Below are 20,139 nucleotides of genomic sequence, written 5' to 3'. Positions count from 1 at the left end.
AATTGTGCAGGGGTCTTACCACATTAAAATGCTAAGTGCTTCACTTTGAAATAGTATTTCATCAGTTGTAAAATGTTAACACAGTTGAATAAGAAAGTATAAAAATTGAGCAATAATTATGCGTTTTCTCTAAAAAAAACTTGAATGACTCATTAAAATGGGGATAATCTGTATGTCATTTGAACTGATTAAGTAATCTACTTTTTCTTTTTTTCATCCTTTTTAAAATAGGAGCCAGTAACACAGCAGATACCTTATTCCAAGAAGTGCTGGGTCGTAAAGACAAAGCTGATTCAACAAGAAATGCACTTAACGTTCTTCAGCGTTTCAAATTCCTTTTCAACCTTCCTTTGAATATTGAAAGAAATATCCAGAAGGTATAATCCTCTAAAAATGCTCTTCAGTTTCCTGAGATTAGTCTATTACCTTTTTCTTGACAAATATAAATGTTTGTTGTTTGTTCATATATGGTTTTTGTTTTGTTTTGTTTCGGGTTTTTTTTTTTTTAGGGTGATTATGACGTGGTTATTAATGACTATGAAAAAGCCAAGTCACTCTTCGGAAAGACAGAGGTTCAAGTATTCAAAAAATGTAAGATACAGTTTCTCTTATTTACTTTTTTTTTTTTAACTTAAAGGCTAAAAAGCGCATAGTAGTCTAAAGAGCTTTCGGTGGGTTTTGTGTGGATTTATAGGAACCAGTTACCCTAAGCAATATTTCTGCAAGTTTTCTGAGTGAGGTATTTACTACAAAATGTGAAATCACAGCCAATTTTATTTATTTATTAAGGCTTGGTAGTATTGGACATTAAAAAAAAGTTACAGTAATTAAAATGTGACTTTGGGTGTCTCTCACTGGCATATTGTGGGAGAGACTTCGAAGTCCAATTTTCTGTTTTTGTAAAACTGTTGTATACAAAATTTTCAGATGTGGTTTGTTATAAAATGAGTTATATTGATTTCCACATTAACTCCAGAAGTGTCCTAGAAAACTAACATAATTTTCAGTTCACACCACTGCTGAAGGCACACGTTGGATTTATTTCCTCTCCCTACTCCTAGATTATGCTGAAGTTGAAACCAGAATTGAAGCTTTAAGAGAACTGCTGTTGGATAAGCTGCTTGAAACTCCGTCAACATTGCATGATCAGAAACGTTACATAAGGTAATCATTTGACTAGTTTCTTCATCAGACATATGGTGTTAGATGAGTACTTAAATCTGTTTCCTCAGTAGGGTAGTGACTATTTTCACTATGGTTTAATTACTAATTTTAAAGCTGTAAGTTGAGTATTTTGAGATTTTTATGATTATATAAATAATGGCAATGGATTGTTTCTTGATTATTTATTGAATGATTGAAAAACAGCTGTTGAATGAGAGCAGTTTAACAAACGATAGTTGAGACTGAATTTAATGCTTTTAAATCTTTAAGGCACGTTTAGATTCTGTTGCTTCTTGTAAACCATCATATTGCAAGCTATGTCTGGAATGATCCCTCACAAGTTGCAGATCTCAAAATACATTCCTTATTAACTTGTCTTACACTTCAGCTTGACTTGGTGTTGAAGTAGAATCATCCTGAGTCAGATAATAGGGAAGTTTGAATCCAAACTGTCATTTAAATTTGGTTTTGGCTCTTTTATTACTCAGTCTAAATAATGTAGTTCCTTTATATTTCATGAACACAAACAAGTTCCCTAGTTTTCATTGACATTCCTAGATTTTTCTGTCATTCACGAAGCTGATGTCAAACTGTAGGCATACTGACATGAGTTGGGTGGACCTTCTTCTACTGGTAGACTTTAACCTGCTTTACAGTCCTTGGAGCCAAACTTTAGAGTGCTCTGGCACATTTGTTGGCCTTATGCAGAAAGCTTTTGAGTTTTGAACGTTACTAGGGCTCCTAGCATGGCTTGACATTCTCAGTGCTTTTCTTCAGTTATCTTAAAAGATGTAGGCCAAACGCGCTGTGTGAGGAGCATTCTTAAAATTCTGACACCTGTGTGATGTCTTCAATGACTTTTATGCTCACCAGGCCTAGTTGCACAGGACAAAGTGTGGTATTGGTATCTTAGGTCCCTTTACATTATGTTATTTTATGAGGACAATGAGCAGTGTACATTTACTTAGAATGCTTCTCCTTCTTCTGGGTGTTACATAAATATTGCCTATTTATTAGAATTGCATTTTAAGGTGAGTAGTTAAGCGTTTTGTGTCTCTGAAGAAGGCACTACTGTTTCCTTTCTACATCAGTCTTCAAAACCTTAAAGAGCAGCTTCTTTATCTAAGCCAAGTCTTATGACTTCTTCTAAGGATTCTTTGAAAGAATCCGAGTTGTAGATGTGTTTGTTGCTGGGTTGTTTTTGTTTTTAGTTTTTTCTCTAGACCCTTACCTTGAAGTATTGAATCTTTAAAGATATTCCAGCCTACGTTAAAGCAGCCTGTGTTACTGTAACTGCAAAATGTATTCTGCATGTAGAGCAGTATAATAAAAGAGAGCAGGGACCAGACAAATGTGGAATAGTGCATAGTGGATTAACAGAATCCGATTTCACTACCAGATATGCTATTGTGGTTGTACTAGTGTAAATTTTCTGGAGGCAAGATGTGAAGAAAGTTTTCTTCAGAGCACTTCAGTTGAGAGGAAATTAACAAAATCCTAATTGCAAAATTATTTGCATAAAACCTGCTGTTTGTATGAGGTTTTTTTCTTCCTTGATATGCTTGTTTTATGTCTCCAATGTCGAAGGCTGAGCAAGACCTAAAATACTGTGGTTTTCCCCCTCAGATATTCAATGTTTATCTTTATAATTAGGTTTCAATTCATATTTTTCTCTCATTTTATTATGGTATTTACACTGAAAATTATTTTATACTGTTCAGAAACAGTTTACCATATCACTTAACAGCCAAGTAGATATATTTTTTTTTCAAGACCAGTGGTAATTTTTGTTTTTAATTTGAGTCTAAGCAAAGGCTTAAGTCCCCTTCAACTCTGAGGAGGGACTTGAGCTCATAATTTATAAATGTCACCCTGTCAGAATTGTTGGTTATGTAATGTTCTCGTCCATCCAACCAATCCTACTTTGACAGTTTATTTTTTGTTAGAGTACTGCAGGAAGTTCTCAAAGACAGAATTTTGCAACACAGTCCTAATTAACATTAGTTATTATTGTAGTAATACAGCTTTTGTGAAGGAGTTATACATTCCCTGCACTGCTTAAGATAATAAATCAGTGTACTTCACCTTGAGCATCTTGAATTTTTGAATCTGTCCTGAGTATTAGTAATGCAGGATGTAATGGAGCACATTAAATAGTAAAGCAGCTACTGCATTTTGAAAATACTATTTTGAAAGTACTGTTGTCAGGTAGTCTTGAATGTCATACGTTAGAGTCTATTACGTATTTTGTTCGCAATCGCAACAGCAGGCTTCTAATACTCCTCTCTCCCTGAAGACAGAGGTTTTTTTTCTTCCACATATTAGAAGCTCAATTCTTTTCATTGTCTTTTCCCCCTTTTTTTTTCAGGCTGTGTGTGCACATTGTAATGCAAAAATAAACCCAAGAAGAAAACCAAAATTAACATAAAAACAAAACAAAAAACTCAACAAGGACCTTGGGTTACATTTGTTTGTGCATGCATGTGCTAAAATTAATGAGCCACCAAAAATTAATTCCTTCTGTACTTACTTGTTAGGGTTACATGATGATACAATCAGGACATATAAAGTGGGAAGAAAAATAACATATTTTATGTGCTTGAGATGTCATCACCGATTCCAAGTGAAACGTGAAGTACTGAACTGCAGCCTTGGCAGATAAAGAGCTTGGTTTCCCAAGTACTTTACTAGAGGCACAACTGAAAATACATATTAATGTAATATTAAATATATGTTTTTGTTTATTTCTACAAGTTTTTTTTTATGGAATTTTGCTTCACTAAACGAAGACGGGAGAATGCAAAGCTTCTGTTTGCATTGGGTATCACCCTATCTTAACTATTCTTGAATTTTTAAATTTTTTTTTTTTTTTAAATAAAATATTAGTCCATCTTTGGTCTGTTTTAATGAGTCCTTCAGTGTGTCAAGTCAGAGCTGTGATTTTTGGACTGGGTTTTCCAGATATCTTTCTGATCTTCATGCGCCTGGGGACCCTGCTTGGCAGTGCATTGGTGCTCAACATCAGTGGATTCTGCAGCTCATGCACAACTGTAAGGAGAGCTACGTTAAAGAACAAAAAGGCAAGTATATATTTTTCTTTTATATATATGTATTTGACACTTAGGAATTTGGCATTGCCTTTTATTTGACAAGTTTTAGTGTACAAATGATGTTTGGATTTTTTCCCATCAATTTTGATAACTTTCTACAAAGTTGAATACTGACTTGTATTTTTTTCTTTATTCTATTATAAAAACAAAAGGGCAGTTGGAGTTTTCTTTTTGTTTAATTTATATCTTTTAAGCTCTTCACATGGGAAAAGCATTAGATTTCAGTCATTTATCTGAAGTTTACTGTCCTCTTGAAATACTTCTTTGAGGTCACATGAAGTTTGGATTGTTGTCTGAATCTGCCAGTTTAGATTTCTTTGTCACAAGATACGCCATTAGTATGTGGATATGCAGGGCATTGGGGCATAGTGGAATAATGTGTAATTTCTTCATATGCAATGAATGATAATGCGGTGTTTTCTTGTTCTTTGTTTGTGTCCAGTTTTAAAATTCAGATTATACTGTTCAGGCACAGACCCCTGCGCGCTGGATAATAGAACATTGTCTAAATATCTTATTTAAGACCAATGTGAATACTCAGTTGTATTCTGTCTTTGTCTTTGGAAGTGTTGCTCCTCAAAGAAATGCGTGGTCATAGGTATTGTTTTCAGGTGTGGCAGCAACTTAGCTGCTAGTTAACATGATCTATCACATTAGCGTATTTTCAAAAGGGAATAAGTGGAAGACTATTGGTCTGGCATTTCTAGTAGTAAAATCTGAAAACTGGATTTTTAAATTAGAGAATGACAAGTAGTGCCTTGTTTCTCAAGAAGTCTTAACGAGTTTCCTGCTATTTTTGAAATAAGTAGGCATATTAGAATCTGGCCTCTTGGCTTATAGGTAACACCCATGTTTATTGTTAGTGCATGTGTATGCCAAAGCAAGTAACATGTTCTCTTCTGAGAAACCACAAAAATTTTACTGAGTTGGAACTGCTACAGAAATGTGCTTTAACATTGCTGCAGGAGGCTTAAACTCTCTTCAGCAGAGGTTACAAAATCAGGTGTAGAGTTCACAGGGTGCAATGCATATGACCGTGACATCTGTCAGTTTTAGCTTAAAGCATGCGCAGACCATCTTTGTTCCACAACACGGTGAGGAGTACTGTGGGACCAGCTGGAACACCAGGTTGGTTTCGCAGCCTTTTGGTCAAAATTCAGAACATTTCTAAAACTTACCCATCTTCCCTCCTTGTCAAAATCCTGAGATGACACGACCACCCCCTAACACAGATATCAGAAGCAAAACTCACTCATAAAAACGGCCATGGTTAACAATTCTAAGCTTGCCTTTTCTCCACTCATTTACAAAATGTTACATAGCCATCTCTCAGCTTCTTAGAAAGAAAAATAGGGGCATGAAGATACTAAGTGCTCTAGACTTTTTTGTTGTAGTAGTCTATATAATTTTGATATGCACGCTCCAGTAAATGAATGGAAAATGTGACTAAATTCCTACGCTTGTCTTTTAATCTCAACCTGTTTGGTGTTTTTCTTGCGATAAATCTGCTTACCTCAGCCTTAGTATCAAAGGGGCTATTATGTTAGCAGCTTTGTTTGGCTCACAGAAGAGGGAAATTAAATAACTTGAATGCCCAGTAAATGCATGTATGAAAAGTTAATATTTAGTGCATATATGAAACAAATGCTAATACATTATCACTTTTATTAAGGAGCTCATCAGATTTCAATAGTGTTTTTTCCTAGACTTTTACGTGATCCTTACTAATGTAGGTTTGGTACGGATTATAAAATACTCAAGAATTGATCCTAGTTGATGGAATTTCTCACTTAGTATCTAGTAGGACAAAGGAAGGTTGCTGAACATGGTTTTGCCTTTCCAGAGATCTTTAATTTAATTGCAAGAATTGGTATTAACTGCCAAGTGGAACAATGCTGATTGTGATCAGAGACATGGAATGTATTTTTAATCTACTTTAAAAGATGTATGCTTTTCAAACAGCAAAAGTGTGAGCTTTTACTCATAGATATCAAATTGGTTGTGCAAGACTTTGAGGAATCTAATTTAAATGTCAGAAACGTGGTTTATATGTTCATAAATTCACAGGCTGGTTTTAGGAGAAAATAGGAGTAATTTTCCAAACATGGAAGTCTTCCACTTAAAACATGCTTCCAAAAATTATTATTCTGTATATCACGCATTTGGAGGAAGAGGTGGGTCATAAGGTTGATACTCTAATGAAAAGGGCATTAAATCTTTTTCTAGGTTTCCCATTTCAATGGGGATAATAGACACTGTTTCTAGCAGATGGTATTCTTCATATTGCAGAGGCTGACATAAGCAGGCAGCAATTACAGTTCCACCTTGAACATACCAACAATTTCTGGCTATTCTTAGTTTTTTTCTTCTGCTAACTGTGAATCTATGGGTTCAAACTGACTGAGTCAAAAACTTTTCAGCATAATAAACCTCAGTAGCAGATTGTATCTATTTTTGCATTTGTGAACAATTTTTCAAGTTTCAGCTGAGTTTATACCAAAGCGTTTTGCTATTTTATGTGTTTTCATCGCAGAGCTGTGCCCTGAGTCATTATACATAAATTTTACTACCCTCAATGGATTTGGAATTAGACAAAAACCTTTACTTTTCTTACCTGGAAAAGTCTTTGTTGAAAACTGTGTTAGACGCTCTGAACAGGATTTTTTTTAGCTGGTTGTCAAACAGTAAATATTACCAAAGAACTTATGTGCTGGACATGGTGTATTCAGGAAGGTGAGGTTAACATTCCAATTATTTGCTAAACAAGCTAAACCCCAAACCTAAGTGAATTCTAAGGAGAACTCACTCCAAGTTCAGTCACTGATATGCTAAGCCAACAGAGTACGCTCAGTGGGACAAAATTGTTCTAGTTGTCTCCATACTGCTAGGAGGTTGACCCTTTAGTCATTACAACTGAAATAGTTTCATTTTCTTATATAGAAATAGCATCGTCTCCTATCTTCTTTAAGAGATTTAGTGATGTGTTGTCTCATCCAGGCCACTAGTAATGGCAGTCAGGACAAATTCCCGATATTGATAAGTAGTAAATCTGCTTTTTCTGTCCTCTGTAGGTTTATCTTTGTCTGATGATTGCTCTCTTGTTAGTAACTGTACTTGAAAGGCTTTCCTAAGCATAGTTGAAGAGTGGATTGGGCTAATATAAATGCTGAGATGATTGAAGGTGCTTTAGCCTGTCTATCTCTTGCTCTGTATAGCCATAGCAGACCATTTGGGAGGTACAAAAAATGCAGGTAGAATATGTTCATGTTATGAGAAACTGTTCAAATCCAAGCCCACATGTTTTAAGGAGTGAGTGAATATGCATATATGACAGCAGGCCAAAATTTCTGGCACTCTGAAGTATGAGCAACCAGGACAAAGAGACCAAATAGCATAGCCAAAGTCATAGTGGAAGCATGAGGCAATACAGGGGATGCCCAAATCATAAATCTTCTGTGCTCATGTCCATACATTAAGCCGTTCTCCTGCTTCTCGGAGGATCAGATTCTTCCATTAAAGGTGCAGATGTAGATAGGGGACCCACATGCAACTGGCTGGAGCTCTAGCTTTGCTGACATAGTAATGCTTGTAAATATATGGATTAATTAATTTTTTATGTTTTCTCTTTAATTTTTGTCTGCCTTACTAATGGAATAGGCAGCTGTGCTCCTTTACTGTTTTTTTTAACCTTTTTTTTTCTTTACGGCTATGAAGTTATTTCCTGAAGCACTGATAGATTCCTTTTATAAATCTGATCACTGCCCGCTGGAAGGACGCGCAGTAGGTAAAGCCAATTACTGCTGCTGTTACTTAGTATGTACATATGTTGTAGAGGGAGATGCATGAGACTGAATAGACAGGAAAAAGAGCATTTTTGAAGGCTATGAATATAAAGCTTAACATGGAAGAGTACTATGCTCACTCACAGAAGTATTTCTTAAATCTCTAGCAAGAGATAGTTGAATGATAAACTGAATTGTGCTGGTATTTTATGCTTTGTATTGGCTAAAGTCTGAGTTGCTTCTTCTGAACTTTGAACTTATGGTTTGTATAACTCTAAGGACTTTCAGACCTGATACCTGGATAGTAAATGGTTTCCTTCAATTAAGATTTTACATATTTGTAATTTTTAACTTTACTTGGCAAGTCCCCTATTATTAGGGCATAATTGTTTTTCACTATGGCCTACGCTTCCCAGACTTATTGGAGTACAGGAAACATGGGGGATATAATGATGTAAAATGACATGAAAATAAATGTAAATAAATGAGGTTTAGTTTAAAATTTGCCTGGGGCACTGGGCAGATAGCCAAAATGAGTTAAGCAATGGGACTCTTAACATGAGTATCAGGGAAAGAAGCTATGGAGGTTAAGACTGTTTTCTGTGTGGCCAATGGTTATTGGCTTAGACTTTAATAGTGGCTTAGTATGTTTCATGATTCTTTAAGCTAAAATGGATAGGGAGTGTAATCCAGTTATTGTCAAACTGACTGAAAAAGTCTTCAATTTTTTAACAGGTCTTTCTGAGATATTATGTAACACTACGGCAAATAAGCTATCTGTTGGTACCGTTTAGAAACTAAAACTGTAAATGGAAACACTAACGCAGTTGTAGCGTGACTGTTCTGCTGCCCTTTTGGTTTCCAAATATGTAATATACAACTTATTAAAGTTCCCACCATGGAGACAGTTCTCTAAACTGGAATATACTAGTTTGGTCATTGTGATTTTTGTTGTAATTCTTCTTGATGGAAAAAAACGTAATTTTTGCAGCACTCAGAATATGATGTACAGCTCTCCAGATATTGTAAAAAAAAAAAAAAAAAAAAACCAAACAAAAAAAAAAAACCCACCAACCCCAAAAACAAACAACAACAAAACCAACAAAACTTTGCAGGGTTTTTCTGCAGCAGAGTAAGAGCAGCTGTACATAGTGTGCAGGAGAGAGATGGATGCTTAATCCATGTTGCTCTTTCTTCTGTGCCACACTGAGATTCTATTCACCTTGCAATGAATGATCCATCTTTGTTAGATCAGACAGGCCGGCAAGGCTTGTGTCAAAAGGGCCTTTTCAATTTGTTATCCTAGCAGCTGGTTCTCTTCCATTGCCTTTGCTTACTGTACATCTGGAAGAAGACTTCTTGCAGCTGGGAGCCATTTCATGTCTAAACCACATCCCCTGTCCATAGCAGAAATACCCTTTTGACAGCAGATGTCAAGCAAACCCTTAATGGGTTATTAATTACCAAAAAAAAAAAAAATTAATCTGTACAGAATTTGACACTGGATTTGTTTTCTTCTTTTACCACCTGTATCTGTTACTTTACAGTTATCAGATTCAACTAAAAATTCTGAATATGTTCAGAAGTGCAGGGGGCATTCTTATTTTATATAATACTTTTAAATAATATTTAAAGTATTATAAAGGCAGTAAATAATTGTGATTAGAAAGCAGACAGTAAATACTCTGATTAAAAAGCAGCACAGGTAGTTTAAAAACAAAATTGAGAAGATCAGTGCTTCTGTGGCCACAGTTTTACCTTGGTGTCTACTCTGGTCTTCTAAGTCCTTTTTCGGGCAATTAAGTAAAAGCGGGTTGTTTTCAAAGTTGCTGAAGATCCTAATGTCCACTGGTGCATTTTACTAGTGCTAGTAAAATGATGTCATTTTTATTTATGTGCTGAACTTGAAGTGTTTGGCTCTTGCTTCAGTATTTTTTGGCCTGCAGGACTGACAATAAGGCTTACCCTTAGGCTGTGACATACTTAGAGCACCACTAGAAATAATCAGCCCAATTACCCTTTTTGTGGTACACTGAAAAGTAGTTTTAGTATAAATATAATTAGTATAACTAAGACTAGCCTTAAGATTTTAAAAAGCATTCCTTTTCAAATGTATTCCAAAAACTTTTTTTTTCCATAAAGTGTAGCAATTTTAACTTTCCACACTCATCTCTCTGCTAGAAATACAACCTATTTTCTTCTTGATAATTTAAAAATGTCAGATTCCTAATAAATGTAAGGGTACAATGAAAAGGTACTCAAGAAAAAGAATGAAATGCAGTCATTCATCTGTGAAGTAGGTGAATTTTTTTTGGTAATTTCTCCTGCCCACCTAATTTCTTGCCTAGACAGATTGAAATTCTCAATGCGTTGTCCTTGAAAGGAATCTTATCCTGGTTGTGTCGGCGCGGGCTCCAGGCACTGTGTGTGTTTGGTCAACAAGCAACAGTGGGTGGTCAGGCTGCAGCACAGGACAAGGGCCCGCTGTGCGCAGGAAAAAATGTTCAAAGGTGTTTAAGGGTGGTAAGGAAGTCTGCCGCCCTTCACAGAGTCGGGAGGCTATAGATCAGCCTTCCCTCGCTATTGTAGCCTGTGAGAAAATTCACTGTAAGATACATAATGGATGAAAGAATACAGTAGCTGTATTCACCTGGTTGCACATCTATAGGGTCTTTTTTTTAATTTAAGGATGCTCCTATACATGCTGTATATGTACGTGCAGTCTGTGTGGTGACATGTAACATGGAAAATTGCACTGAAAAACTACTCGGTCTGAGGTTGGTCACTTGTTAACAGTGTTCTTTGACACTACAAAAAGTACAGGCGCTGTATTATCCCCTGGTCAACCAGCAGCTTTTGTAAAACTGTCAAGTTTTACAGACTGTCAAGTAAGCGATGCACCGAGCTGGCAGAATTGGGGAGCGGCTGAGGCTGTGTTACGGTGGGGAGGTGAGAGGTGTGGGACTCCCACAAGAAACTTCTGCCTGTCAGGCTGCAGGGAGGAGGGGGGAACAGCAGAGTTGTGGAGCGATGGATATTGCAGAAAAATTTTTACTCTCTGCTTGGAAATATGAAAGTAAAGCTGCTTTTAAAAATTTAAATCACTGACTGGTTTGCAAATATGTTTGCCCAAAATCTGTTTTGGGCAAATTTCCTTAGGTGTCTCTTTAATGGAGGCTGTAACATGCTGCGTGCCAAGAGCGTGCAGGGAACATTATGAAAAATGGGGTCGGGGTATGTACATGAGTCATAGGCACCAGAGGCACACAAGTACCTTGTAGCAACTCCAGCAACTTAGAGTAAACCTGCAGTTAAGGGTCAGCACAGGTGACTTTATTTACAGAAAGTGAAAGCGCACATTGAATACATGGCCTCAAAAAGCATTGTGCCCTTTTTTTTTTATTTTTTTTTATTCTTGTTCTGGTGAGATCTTACTACGCTAGAACAGACGAGGTCTGAACAAAACTGTGGAATTATTTATATTTCACACAGTATCTGAATGATTTTATTTCATTCTACATACCTTTAAAACATCTGCACAAAGAGTTGAAACCCAGTAAAATCCTTTTTTAAAAAAAAATTAAAGCAATGTAAAGATCCTTTAAAATTCTTATTTGATCTTCTAATGATTTTACAGTTGTAAATGTAAGAAGGCTTTAATTACAGTTCTGGTTTGTCATGACTGGTAGAAGAAGAGAATGTAGTACATTTATTTTTCCTGTGTTCCCTTGGTTAAATATACACTTGGCACTGGAGTCGCTGACAGATATGCTCCATGTAGATGCTGTATTTTGGAAAAAAATACTTCTGTAACTTCAAAGATGCAGTATATTTTAAAAAATAAAGATCTGCCAGGAATGAATTGTTCATGCTGTTTATACAACATCCTAAAACCTGTTAGCACAGTAAAAAATTAATTTCTTTAAACTTTCAGTGGTTGCTGTCCTGTATTCAGGATCTAGGAATGTAGAAATAGTACATGAATTGAATAATGAATAGGCAGTAAATTGTTATTTGGGTAGTTTATTTAGGTTTATAAATATTATTGTCTACAGACCATACTAATATTAATTCACTGTATTACATTATGCTGCTAAATTTAAGCTGCTGGCTCCAGAGAGGGAATGAGCTGGGGTGGGAGAAAAATTGTTTGTAAGTTAACTCTCACTTTTTTATGCGTTAGCGTGCAGTCTTCAAGCGCTATCTTCTGGTAGGGTGAAAGCAAAATCAGCTTTGCTAATGTAGTCCAGATGTTTATTAGTCCTGAGGGTATATGGGCTGTTGTAGTTCCCTGCTGCTGCGTTATACTTGCTTGTAATGCTAGACAACCAATTAAGAAATTAGTTCATGTTAAACTTTCTTTTCCTGGTACAGCTGCAAACTGATGATGTGGTTTTTCTGGTGGAACAAGAGAGTATTCTTTACATGTTTTCTGTTACTGGTGAATATATAAACCATTTGGGCAGCGTGGGGTTGGTGTATCAGCAGCAATACAGAGTTTTCAGGTTTTCAGCTACCTCAGGCAAATGGTTTTAATTGAACTAATTCATATTAAGATGTTTTGGTAAGCGTGTCTGTTTTTCTTAATTCTGAGGTTTAATTGGCACTGTCATTTTTAGAGACCATCTGTTTACAAGAAATTCCTCATATTAACAAGATGTTTGAAAGGTGAGAACCTAAATTCTATGCAAAGACATCAAAGAGGGAAGTTTTGGTGTATGGTGGCTTTTTCTAATTGTAGTTTTTGTCAAAATCGTGTTGCTGCACTTTTGAGACTTTTGAGGGTTTCCTTTAGTATATGTCTTAACTAGCAATGCCTGTGACAACTCTGATTTGTCCCTCTTGGCATACTTTTTTTTCCCCCCAAATAAAATGCAGATATGTTGAATTCCCAAATGAAATGCAGATATGTTGAATCTGAGTCAAATTCTTACAAAAACCCAAGAACTATGTGAGGCACTTAAAATTTCTCAGGGTATTCTACACAATTTTCTATTTATTCTGGGTAGCATCTCTGTAAGATATCGAATGCATCCTTTTTTTAAATCTGGAGAGGAATCAATTTGTTCTGTTTTAACTTCATTCTGTCAAGTTGCTGGAATGTTTTTGCATAAGTTAATTATTGCAAATCTACAACATTTAAGACATGTTTTAGAGGTCAGGTGTTTAAATCACAAATGCCAATGGTGTGTGACCTTACACCTATCTCTGCTGTATGGGTGGTTGCATAGTACCTGTCCATAATTAACTATTTGCACTTGCAGCATACACACCTATTTAAAAACCCTCTGAAAGCTTTAGTTTTTTACTTTGTCATTATTTTGTAATTTTAGTTCATTTAGAAGGTAAAGTCTTTCCCCAAATTCTTGTTCAGACTCCTTGTAGATCTTGTCTGTGGTGACAGCGGATAACACACTGAAATCACTGCAGCCGATTCAATATTGCTGAAAACATAAATTTTAAAGGTGTTGTAAAGATGAGTTGTTTTTAATAAGTGGTGTAGAAGTTAAATAGTGAACAGAATCATAATACAGGCTAAAGATAGCACGGATGGGTTCACTGAGTCATGGGGAGGGGGAATTGCATGGCAGCAGCCAGAAGAGAGGACTGAGAATGTGTGAGAGAAACAATTCTGCAGACACCAAGGTCAGTGAAGAAGGGGGAGAAGGTGCTTTAGGCACTGGAGCAGAGATTCCCCTGCAGCCTGTGGTGAAGACCATGGTGTGGCAGGCTATCCCCTTGTAGTCCATGGAGGTCCATGGTGGAGGAGATATCCACCTGCAGCCCATGGAGGACCCCACACCAGAGCTGGTGGGTGCACCCAAAGGAGGCCATGACCCTGTGTGAAGCCCGTGCTGGAGCTGGCTCCTGGCAGGACCTGTGGACTCATGGAGAGAGAAGCCCATGCTGGAGCAGGTTTGCTGGCAGGACTTGTGACCCTGTGGGAGACCCATGCTGGAGCAGTCTGTTCCTGAAGGACTGCACCCCATGGAAGGACTCCGGTTAGAGAAGTTTATTGAGAACTGTTCCCTATTGGAGGGACCCCATGCTGGAGCAGGGGAAGAGTGTGAGGAGTCCTCACCCCTGGGCGGAAGGAGCAGCAGAAACAATGTGTGATGAACTGACCATAACCCCTTTTCCCCGTCCCCTCGCTCAGCTTGGCAGAAAGAAGTAGAGAAAATTGGGAGTGAAGTTGAGCCTGGGAAAAAGGGGAGGGGTGGGGGAAGGTGTGTTAAGATTTAATTTTTATTTCTCATTACCCTACTCTGATTTGATTGGTACCAAATTGAATTAATTTTCCCCAAGTCGAGTCTGTTTTGCCCATGACACTAATTGCTGAGTGATCTCCCCATCCTTATCTTGACCCACGAGCCTTTCATTATGTTTTCTCTCCCCTGTCCAGCTGAGGAGGGGGAGTGATAGAGCGGCTTTGGTGGGCACCTGACATCCAGCCAGGGTCAACCCACCTCACAATGCCACAGTGAAAGGCCACAAGAAATCTCTTTAAAAACCATTAAAGAATTATGAGAATATGAACTTCCCTCAAAAGGATCTAAAACCCAATACTGTCACCTATTGGAAGTTTGCGATGAGTTTCACAATACTTAATATTGCTCTTTACACCCCAGCTGTTGAAGTAAAGTGACTAGGTATATCTTTACTGCCATACTGGTCTGACAGCAGCATAAATTCAAAATAAATATTCTTCAAATCCATTTTACTTTGTGTTACTCTTGAACCTGAGTATGGCAGTAATACAGCTGGTGCTCTTACTGTGTGGCCTTCCTGTTATTTTAAGTGAACATAGGTATTGATGGAAAAGATCAAGCAATATAAACTGAAATGCTGAGATTCTCCCTAAAAAAATTGGCATGAATTACCAGGAGATGTTGCTTCCTGGTATAAGAAAGAAATTTTTTACTGTGACAACAACCAATTGCTGAACTAACCTCCTCAGGGACATGGAAAGTCCCCATTGCCAGAGGTTTTCAAGACGCAACTGGACAGGGTGCTCGATAATCTTATCAAGGCTCCCTTTCCCACAATAGGATGAACCAGATGATCTTTCGAGGTCCTTTCTGACCCGGGCTGTTCTACGATACTATGAATTCCAGTTAAAGTTTAGCTGTTACAGCGCAGTTGGCCAATGCTGAAATATTTTTTGATGGTTACTTTCAGAAATGTATCTGTAAGGTGAAATGCGTAAAGCAGCAATTTAGACTTTGAAAGAAATATTGGCAGTGTTACAGTACGTTAAAAAAATCATCATGGTCTGCTGATTGTTTTGGAAAACAACCATATAATATACATTAGACTCCAAATGTCCACCTCTATCAGATTAGATCATTGCTTAGGACTTGCTAATAGTCCTACATATAGAAAGGCACCCAAAGAAAAAAAAATGATTTGATACGCTGGGAAATATTCTCTGTGTTTCCAGATATGTGTAAGTACAGGGTGTTTTACAGACATGCACAAGCATACAGTGCCATTAGTTCATCTGCTTCATGATGGATGGATTCTTTCTACCTGAACTCCAGAGGTCAAACAACTAAGTAGTTGAACACTCTGCACTTAACTGCTTCAGCCGGAGGCACAAGAAGCTTTTGCTGTTGAAAAGTATATGTAGACATACAACAGAAAAAAAAAAAAAAGTGTGTGCCATGTCACTAATGGCATAAATACATATTTATCTATGGCTTTCAAGCAACTAATTGTAGGGCATTAATTGAAATAAAAACAGAGAAACATGCAGACCAAAGAATGATATTTCCCACATGGTACTTGTGGTCTTGGCTTTGCTTCAGGAGTCAATAGTGGTGTTATTGAATAGCATTGATGTAGATGAACAAACAGTCTAAAGAAGCAGGGCTAAGAATGTTTTTGCTGCATAACTTTAGTCTTGTGTCACTTTTGAATTAAATTAGAATTCCACGTGCAGCATGCAGTTTATTGTGGATTGATGTGCAAAATCACTATAACTTTTTTTCCCACCCTCCCTAGGCAACACATTGCTCCACAGCCCCATGTTAGACCTGGACAGTGATGTGCGTCCATCACCAATTGGCCATCTCAGTCAAACTGCTTCATTGAAAAGGGGCAGCAGCTTTCAGTCTGGTCGTGATGATGGTAGGCATCTGTTTTATTTGGAAAAACAAAGCTGCAGTTCCCTATGTCCAGTGTGTGGTGTAATCAAAAAAACCCAAACAGAAACCCAGATTCTGCGTGTTTGTTTTCGTTTGGTATCAAATAAAATTCTTTCTTCTCATGCATTACCATTGCTTACTAAAGGATTCCTCTGTGTTTTTTGCAAGCAAAGAGCAGTTCATAGCTGAAATCTGTTTCTTAAAATGTAGTCAAGGTAGTAAGAGGGTTTTTTTTCTATAAAACCAGATTATTTTTTTTTTTTTGGTATCCATAACCACCTACTGCCTACCACGTTTTGCTGTTGCTACACCTTTTGTGTGTGGTTGCTAAGACAGCTCTCCTTGCATTTGCTCCTTCTGTGACTTCACATATCTGGTCCTCGTTCTCAAATTCTGCAAACCCAGAAAAGGAAACAAAGTGTGTGACTAAGCTCAAGCAGTGTGTGTCCACAACCAACTGAGCCTTTGTGTGTCGTAAGTGTCTTCAACACCCTTGTCCAAACAGCTTCATCTTGATGACATCACAGGAGAGAGAAAACATGTTTTTCACAGGCTAGGTTGTTTCTTACCAAAGTGTTTGGTTTTTTGTTTTGTTTTGGGTTGGTTTTTTTTCAGAAAAAAGTGCTTTTTTATTAAGAACTTTCTGGCTTTGGTTTGCTTTGATGTTGATCTTCTCCCAATTCCATAGACTTCCTTGAAAAACCACCTATAAATATATATCCTCTTTTTTTTTTTTTTGAGCAAAAAGAGGAATGAAAGGAATCTTTCAAGAACCTAGAATGAAGAATAATGAGGATTGTACGTTCTTGTGCTGCCACAGTGTATCTTCACATGCATGACAATTGAATGGTGTCACAGTTTGAGGTTGAATGTTTGTATTTCAAAATGTAAATTACACAGACTCTTCAAAATCTACATGTATACCAAGTAATGACATTACTGTATTACTGTTACCCCGGTCCTTTCTCAGCCCAAAGCCTTGCATGAAGTTGATTAACAAGTGTTACAGAGCAAAACAGTAAATTGCTGGTTGTTGTTGGATAGTATCCACTAACAATATACATGCCACACTTACTGTAGCAAGCAACATCCAAAATCCGGTTTATTTTTTCCTTGTTTGAATTATTTTGCATATGTCTCTGTTTAGGTAGTTGCATCTACGGAAGGCAATTCCAATTCAATCAGTTATCTTTGCTTTTAGAGTCTTAGTTATGGATCCATAACCTTTTACAAACTGGAAAAGAGAAGTCTTCAGCAAGCTTTGCAGATTCTGTAGCCACCAGTTTAAACCAAGAGTCAAAGGAGAACTGGAGGATTGATTAGAGCATCATAATAACCCACTGCAAAGACGCTAAAATTATAATGACTTGCCTCTGAGTTGGGTTTGTTGGTACTTAAGTGCATGTGCCCACTGCATGCTTAGGAACAGTTGAAAGGTCTGCCATCCTTGCTTTTCTTCCAAGTGGAGCGCCAAAGCAAACCAACCGCTTACGATACCTGTGCAGGAGCTGCCATTCCAAATATGCCATAATGTGTTGTGTTTTCAGGTTGCTTGTGCATCCTTTTGGTTTGTAGCAAATTTGAGGAATGGCTTCTCTGGGGTTTTTTGGTGTTTTGGTGTGGTTTTTTTCCCCAGTGTGATTCACAGTGGTTGTCCATGAGATTGAACGAATTACTTTGAATTCAAAACCGCAGCATTCAAATAACATTTGGCTCTTGCTTGAGCGTGTGTTCACGAGGATCTGTAAACAATTGCTGTAATTTCATCTTTAGGATGTTATAGCACAGATCATAGTAGAATAAATAGAATAAAAGAAAATTTTTGGTTTAATATAGATTGGAGCTTTCTCTAGCAATGAATTTAAAATACCCTGAGTTTATGGCCAGAATGTCCTTTTGACATGATGTGCAGTAGCTTACTCTAATAAATATCTGCTGCCTGCGGACTAGGGACTAAGGCAATCTCTGAAATAGGCCTGAAGTATGCTTCCTGGAGGGGAAAAGAATTTCATATGTGAAGTAAATCTTGCCATCGTGATTCCAGTTAGACCTAGACATCTGTGGTTATAACCTTGGGTTGGTGCTGGAGCTTTTGGCAAAGATGAAATGATTTCTCAAAGGAGCTGAAATCTTTTGGTTAGAACTCTGGGTTTGTTGGCATTACAGAGCCTCTGTTGCCATAGCAGTGTTGGCACAGCTTCCTGGCGTAGTCACAAATTATGTTAATAAGAGGAGTTTTTCTGCCACTGGTTCAGGACCAGTTCTCTGACAGTCATAAACCAAGCTGGCAAAAGTAGTGATTTGACGTCCTAGCTGTGTCTACATTATGAGCTTTGGTTGAGTTTTGAAGTTTTCATACCTCCTTAACAGATGCGTCGCTATCAGCAGGGTTATGCTTCAGTTATGTCAGACTCTCTCTCCAAATTTTGGGCTTCCGTTGTGATTTTTTTTTTTTTTTTTTTTTTTTTTATTTTCAAATACTAATCCAGAGTCCCTAAATGTTCTGGCCATGAGGAAAGAGAACATTTTGAGTAGTGCAGATCTTTATTTGTCCACTAAAGAAAGGGACCAATAACTGACCCACACCTCTACAAATGGATGCTTCTGAAGGCATACTGTACTTCAAGGAGATTCAAGACTGGCTACAAAAACAGTGAAATAGTGAGGCTCTGGTGAAGCCTACTAGTTACCTTATGTGCTGTTAGGCAGCTATTTTTGCCTAACCGGTGAATTCCTGCTCTGTGTAGGCAATATTCTCTAGCAGAGTAAAGATAAAAAATGCTATATCATCCAACGTTTTTCTGCATTTCCACGGAGTTATGTAGGATAACATCATGTTTTTAACTTTCTCATTTATAAAAGACTACAGTTATACACAAAAATCCTTGCACCGACAAACATGGACCTCTTTAAGTTTTTTTTGGTTTGTTTTGTGGTTTTTTGGTTGTTTGGGGTTTTTTAAAAAAAAAAAAAAGTATCTGTGATTTCTTTCTCTAAGTGTTCCAAAGTGGAATCTAATTCTTTGGGGTTTTTTAGTCTCTTATCACTGTCTCTTATCACTGTTATATCGATACCCTGTTTTGTTAAATCATCATAATCAAGAAAGTTTCAATGGAGAAGGTAGATGCTTATAGAAAAGTATTTCGCAGTTTCTTTTATTTTCTGTGTTAATTAGTACTTTTCTTCTGCCCCTTTTCAGCTTTCTCCTTAACTCCCTTCTCAACCCCTGTTTGCCCCATTTGATAAGAAACTGGGAAAAGTTATCTGCTGCCAAAATGGAAGCTATTTTCCTGATGTGTTTTAAATAGCCAGTGTACCAGGAGTGTAAGGAGGTTCATGAAGTGAGAGATGCCACAGTGTTATATATTATGATTGTTTTCTTCATCCAGGAATATGATTATATAATTAGTGATACATTTATTGAGTTTTAGCAACAATGTTGGAACCTCCTCCTGTTTTTCAGATAAAAGATTTTGCCAAATGAATTAAAATGAAGATGAGAGGTTGGCAGCTTGCCCCAGGCCACAATGGAAAAGTTTTTGAGCTGGAAATAAAGCAAATCTTCCAGTTTCCGTTGTTTGCCTTAATCACTAGCCCATCTAGCAGCCCTCAGCATCACCACCTTATCATTTGAAACTTCTAATGTCTTGATTGCTTTTGTGTTACCTTACCTTTTAGACTGGTTTGAAAATAGAAGACCGGCTGAATGGATTGTTAGGTGTATTGCATTAGATACGCCTACAAAGAGGGCCTGTTCTGTGTAGATTTTCATGGTGCTGGCACCTTGTAAGCGTGTGAGAAGAAAGCTTGTATGTGTACCAGTTACATACACATGTATGGACAGGGCTTTAAATTTTTCTGTTCCTACCTGAAAGGTTTTATATATACTGTGTAGTCCCTTGTGTAATACAAAGCAGCAGCAAGCTAGTAGTACAT

At 37.3% G+C, this 20,139-nt stretch overlaps 1 protein-coding gene across 1 annotated transcript in view; it reads left to right on the top strand.

Annotated features, from left to right (window-relative positions):
- Positions 1-20,139, top strand: part of EXOC2 (exocyst complex component 2) — a 119,075-nt gene that overhangs the window by 38,806 nt on the left and 60,130 nt on the right. Inside the window, exons 7-11 of the mRNA XM_009885252.1 lie at positions 232-377; positions 510-591; positions 1,062-1,164; positions 4,126-4,244; positions 16,061-16,186. Coding sequence (XP_009883554.1) covers positions 232-377; positions 510-591; positions 1,062-1,164; positions 4,126-4,244; positions 16,061-16,186 — 576 coding nt within the window. The remainder of the gene's footprint in view (positions 1-231; positions 378-509; positions 592-1,061; positions 1,165-4,125; positions 4,245-16,060; positions 16,187-20,139) is intronic.

Source organism: Charadrius vociferus, unplaced genomic scaffold (genome assembly GCF_000708025.1).
Source record: "Charadrius vociferus isolate BGI_N301 unplaced genomic scaffold, ASM70802v2 scaffold565, whole genome shotgun sequence".
NCBI lineage: Eukaryota > Metazoa > Chordata > Aves > Charadriiformes > Charadriidae > Charadrius > Charadrius vociferus.
The sequence above is the reverse complement of the archived record's forward strand: the minus strand, read 5'-3'. Positions and strand labels throughout refer to the sequence as shown.